This window comes from Tachysurus fulvidraco, chromosome 3 (assembly GCF_022655615.1).
Source record: "Tachysurus fulvidraco isolate hzauxx_2018 chromosome 3, HZAU_PFXX_2.0, whole genome shotgun sequence".
Taxonomy (NCBI): domain Eukaryota; kingdom Metazoa; phylum Chordata; class Actinopteri; order Siluriformes; family Bagridae; genus Tachysurus; species Tachysurus fulvidraco.
Genome location: NC_062520.1, coordinates 26,070,094 through 26,076,093, shown reverse-complemented (window position 1 = coordinate 26,076,093; position 6,000 = coordinate 26,070,094). Strand labels below are relative to the sequence as shown.

Below are 6,000 nucleotides of genomic sequence, written 5' to 3'. Positions count from 1 at the left end.
AATATGCAGTGCATCATTTAAAGGTGTGCGTGAGGGAGGCGGCCGATCCGAGTAAGTATTAGTATTAGTCCACATGCTGGTTAACAGAACGGTATGTCTCTTAAGCTTACATGCCAAACCTACCGAGCACCCCCAAAAAACTGCACGATTCAGGTGCATGGCCTATTTCAATGTCATAACATCATATTTGCAGTCATGCAATGAGTTTCGCTGATGAGTTTGCAATGAGTGTGTTGATCACATTCATTCTCCCACTGAATTTCTAAACAAACAAACAAAAAACAATAAGCACCATTTTAATGTTTTAATAGCAAATCCTTTAACAAAAAATACCTGATAAGTGAAATCAATTCACACAGCTATGACCGGAAAAACATGAGAAATCTTTGCAGAGTCGATCAGTAATCAGTACAGGAAAGTTTACTGCAATGTGTGAACAAATGTAACACAATGCTGAATTTGCGAGACAGAAATACATACACAAACAATATGCATTATTTTTGGGGATATTAACAATCTTTGTGACTCCTGATTGGGGATTTATATGGCCTGTGGAATGCAGAGGAATCATAAAATGGGCTAAATTTCTGACAAGATATTACTGCAGTATGACAAATAATCAGTGTTGCTGTGATGATTGGGGCAGGTTCAGTCAGTTCTTCCTCTTGCCCTTGCCACTGGTTTTGGCAGGAGTTGCCACAGGCGCGGCCACCTGGTAAAGAGCCGCCGACACTTTGTTGATGTAGTACAAAGCGAAGAGCGAGAAGATCAAGCTGTGAAAGGAAGTTGAGGAGTAAACTATTAGATGACTGACATGTTGGCTAAAGGTGTAAGGTAGCTCTCTGACTCGCCCAGTAAAATTGTCAAGTGTGATGCAGTGAAACCTAGTAAACAATACGCTATGAACTCTATGCACATCTTTATTATTACATTATGAAATGTAGAATGCTTCACATTAGTGTAGCTAATGAAACGTGATCAAAATCTTAATAATTACTTTCATTCATATTATTATAATTTTGACAAGCAATTAGATATATCTGCTTTGTCTAATACAACTGAAGTAAGATACACTAAATCTATGTATAATAAATTAATTAGTCAGATAATAATCAAATCTGTAAATGCAAATCAAATAAAACAGAAAAAAAAAATTTTTTCTTACAAATTCAGTGTTAGAACACCAAAACAACAGTTGCATATTGTGTCTACATGTCCATCTATCTAGCATAGATTTCATTACTTACCAAGTGGTGACACACACACGATGCACCAAACCAGATGCAAACAGGGACAGACACAGGCACAGAAAAACTGGAGGGAGGGAGGGAGGGGGAGGGGGAGAGAGAAAGAGAGAGAGAGATAATTAAAATGATTAATTTTCATACAAGTCCAGTCACTAATTTTGTAACACATGAAATAAACTTCTGTTATTAATCCTGCATATTTACAAGTCATATAACATCATTATGGCATGACTGGCTCCCACTCACTCTCTGGAAAGATCTTCGCCTGGAAACCTTTACCGAAGACAAGATTCTCCAGATTGTTAAAGGCCTGGGGGGGTGGAAGAGTTCAGGAAAAACCGACTTGGTCATTTTCAGCTTGTTTTCTACTTTAAAATACCACAAAGGTCAAGACTAAACATATTGTAGATCTCAATCTTGTAATAAAGAAATCTTCATGCATTACATGAGCACAGGTCTCAGCACATCCATAAAGGATTCCTTAGGATTCCATAAAGAACTTTACTGTTCCTACATGTAATTCAATGGCATGTTAAATATATCACTTTCATTATGTTGTGTTTGCACATTCTGAAACGTAACAATTACACATCGAGCTACTACATTACATTCTATACTTCTAATCCCTAATAATTACTATTCGGTCTAGTTTTAACAGTCTAAGAGGACTACGCAAGGTTTTCATTTCCCTCTAGAGCAGACCTGGGCAAATTACGGTCCGTGGGCCACATCCAGCCCTTTGTACGTCCCTGTCAGCCCCGCGTGAGGCCAATTATAAATTATAGGGATGCACCGAAAATTCGGCCACCGAAAATTTTCAGCCAAATTACCTAAATCTCCGAAACAACACGGCCGAAACCCAATTGTAATGACGCAATTAAAAAGCGCAACCAGCACACGGTTATCTGGATAAGAGCCAACATGTCTGCGGTGTGTACTTATTTCAATATCTCAGAGAAGGTTCCATGGACAGGTTCCATGGACAACACGCAACCAGGGCGGGTTTAACTTATCACCTGAAATCCGAACATCCCGATTGGATCTACCGATGTATGTGAACAGACATTCTCAGTAATGAAGTTCAACAAATCCAAGCACAGATCCTCCATCACTGATGAGCACCTCTCAGCTGTCTTTCGCATAGCCACCTCAGACATTCAGCCAGATTTCAATGCCCTTGTGCAAGCCCAGAACAGACTGGATTATTCTCACTGAAGAGGTCAAATGAGGTGGAAAACATTACAAGTTATTGTTTGTTGTATTGCAGTATTTCTATAAACTTGTTAAGTTGTTTGTTGTTTTTCATTGTTTGTGGAGATTAACAAGTTAAAAATATATTGCACTGATTCAGTAATTGTTTTTGTTTTTTATATACCACAATTTCACATTGTCTAATATAAATATTTACACAACAGTTTTATTCTTATGATTATCAGTACCAGCTATTCAAAATATATTAATTTAGTGCATTTTACAATGGGAGAAAGTTTAGAAAGTTTAGAATTAAGTTCAAGTAATCTTTGGTTTGGCCCTCTGACACAATTCACGTTTCTCATGTGGCCCCTTGTAAAAATTAATTGCCCAACCCTGCTCTAGTTGAATACCGTAGTTAACTATGTATGTGACAAATAAAACTCTTGAATCTTCCTGTGAGATTCCTGAGTGACTAAGCAACACAGAATGTTTACAAAGCATAAAAAATTCAGGCATTTATTTTATTACTCTTTTATGATTCCTTTCATCATGACTCTGGAACAGACTAAAAGGGTAAAGGTCATTGTTTAAAATTTCACATCACAATGTCTCTCTGGCATTCTCCCAATCTTCTGGCCATAAATACTGCCTTACTACTTGCATATGTGTTACAAGGAAACGATGTTAGGCGACAAAAATGGTACCAGCTGAAACAGAAGCAGCCATGTTAGGATACAGTGAGGGAGCAGATGAAGAGTAATGATCCCAGGAAACCTCCCAGGATGGTGAGCCACTCAGATGAGGCCAGCTGCCTGCTGAACATCTGCATGCCAGCAAAGACCAGTACAGACAGCAGACTGGACAGGACCAGAGACGTCCCTGTGTTCACCGCTGTGTGTGTGAGAAAGAGACAGAGAGAGATTACAATTTCCACAGTTACTATAAGCAGGTTTATAATAAGCATTGATCAGTAGATGTTTATAAACTGAATATATATATATATATATTTTTTTTTCATTTAATACTGTTATCTATCAGTTCCCCATTGATAACAAAAATTTCATTAGTTTTGGACCAATTGCAAGCAGTGTTGGGATCTCGTCCGAGTATACTGTACTGAGGTTTTCAGTAATTCTACCAAAAAGTGTCTGGCTTGTGGAACACGCATTTACAAGCTTCATTGCTAATATGCAGTAATTTTTTATTGTAAGTAGAAGTTGAATGGAATTTCTATTATGTTGTATTGTATGTAGCATTTTCACTGCTAACAGAAAGCTTCAAATTATTTTGTTAAAACAAAAAAAAAAGCAGCTCATACTTCACATAGGCTTTCGAGCACCATGTTAAAGCTGTGCGGCATCACATCACCAACTCAAAAATAGAGACATAAATACAAATAGTCTCCACAGTTCATCTCAGATGTATTGAACAGGTTTTCCATCCCTGGTCCTGGACATTTTAGTTTTTTTGTTTTTTTTTAATCTGCTTCAAGCACATCAGTTAATTAACAGCCATCTGAGGGGTTTAGAGCAGAGAAAATAAAAAAGGGGGATACTCAGGACCAGAGATTGCAAGTGGAAAGCTGTGGTTTTATACCTGAAAACCTGTTGCATGGAAGCATAGAGGAAAATATTCAGTACACATATGAAATCTTAATGTTTATCCCAAAACGTTAGTGATCCCAATGAACCGTAGCTGTCTTGTGTTTCTTTAAAAAGTTGTATGTAGGAGGAAATGTCTTTTTTTCCCCCTCTTTTTTCCATTTTTGCTATTTCTAAGCTTAAGGGATAAAATTAGAGAGTAAAATAAAGTAGAATAAAGTAAAATAATGGGGAGGGACCCCAAAAGGACTTACACAATGTTTGCTTTTGGATAAAGAATTTTGCAAATATTCCTAAACATGTTCAAGATAAACCTTCTGGATTTACATAAGGACAAAACAACGAACCTCATGTATGGGATTAAAAACACAAGAACTAAATAAACTTAAAATCTATTAGTTTCTTCCACAAGGCCACAATATGAACAAGTGTCATTAATGTCAGAATATTGAAGAAACCGAGGATTTGTAGGCGGAAACATTTAGACAAACAAAATAGCAGTGCTAGTAAGAGGCCACGTCAGTGTCCGTCGTTCAAAAAGTTCCGACTGGAAACAAGAATAGCAGTTTCCACTAACTTGTTTCTTTTCACAAAAATCAAACCATATATAAATATATATTTATTAAGACTGGATTTGTGTTTCAAACGTATACACAGTGCTAAAGCATTCAGAGTGTATTGCAGATCTGTAACTAGGAAGACCCAAATGTATGACTGGTGATGAATGCAAATGCAACCCAGAACCGGGCAAATGTATTTACTGAATAAATAATGATACGATACGTTATAACAACAAATGCACATTCATTTATAAAGTTGATATTATTATATATAGATTTCCAAATGCACAGAAACAGCGCACGTGACACTAATAGCATCACTGATACTGTCCATTTCGCTGTAGTCTAGTTTAGTAGCAGTAAAGTAGCTGGTTTATTTCCATTAATATGTTTTAAAACCTCGTTTATGACTACCTAAAGGTATAAACACATACCCATTCTGTTCTCCGAATACGCAGGACTGTAAAATAAATTAACAGAGAGCTCAGTGTACCGATACAACACTTTGGTGAGCTTCTAGGTCGGCAAAGAGTGACGTCACACCACCGTCAACACTAAGGCCGTGTTCCAAATGAGTGCCACAGGGTGCACAAATAGAGCTTATGCCGTATCCTTCGGCGAGTAAACTTAATTATGAAGTAGGATTGGATTTGGGAGTTAACCAGAGAACGCCCTCTTTCTTTATTCTTCTACTTTAATAATGACAGACTGCATTTGCAGTGTTTATCGCCACACAGTGGACTATAGGACAACTGGAGGATACAGAGTCAAAATGTTTTTAAAACCTTAACAAACAAACAAATAAATAGATAGATAGATAGATAGATAGATAGATAGATAGATAGATAGATAGATAGATAGATAGATAGATAGATAGATATGTATAAATAATTAAATAATAACAAAACAAACAAATAAATAATACAAATAAAATAACAAACAAACAAACAAATAATAATAATAATAATAATAATAATAATAATAATAATAACAAATAAACAAACAACAAAAAAATAATGATAATAATAATAATAATAATAATAATAATAATAATAATAATAAAAACCTACCTTAGAAATTTGTATACTTCTGGATTTGCAGTATACTATGAACTTAATTGGCTTCATTTGCATTTCACATTCACCTTGTGCATGATGCAGTTGACTCTATTTTTTAATAAATAATTTAAGAATGTAAGTGAGTGTGTTAATGTTGTTTTATTCTAATTTTGTCTGCATGTTGTTTTAATGAAGGCAACAGGAAGTGCTATCAATGCTTAGAGAATGCTTAGCATTCTCCTTACCAAAGTCCACTTTAAAGCTTGAGTATATATTGTATATGATAAACTACAAAACATAATAATAATAATAATAATAATAATAATAATAATAATAATAA

At 35.5% G+C, this 6,000-nt stretch overlaps 1 protein-coding gene across 2 annotated transcripts; it reads right to left on the bottom strand.

The window, feature by feature from the left end:
- Positions 1 to 289: 289 nt before the first annotated feature.
- Positions 290 to 5,197, bottom strand: krtcap2 (keratinocyte associated protein 2). 2 transcript variants are annotated; one of them, XM_027148531.2, is made up of 5 exons: positions 5,037 to 5,197; positions 3,178 to 3,332; positions 1,494 to 1,557; positions 1,248 to 1,314; positions 290 to 773 (listed from the first exon to the last, which is right to left on the bottom strand). In XM_027148531.2, the coding sequence occupies exons 1-5, from the start codon at positions 5,038 to 5,040 to the stop codon at positions 653 to 655; spliced, it is 411 nt and encodes a 136-aa protein (XP_027004332.1). In that variant the 5' UTR covers positions 5,041 to 5,197; the 3' UTR covers positions 290 to 652. The 2 variants fall into 2 exon arrangements, with proteins under 2 accessions (XP_027004332.1, XP_027004341.1); XM_027148540.2 differs by lacking the exon at positions 5,037 to 5,197 and adding an exon at positions 4,297 to 4,494.
- Positions 5,198 to 6,000: the final 803 nt, after the last annotated feature.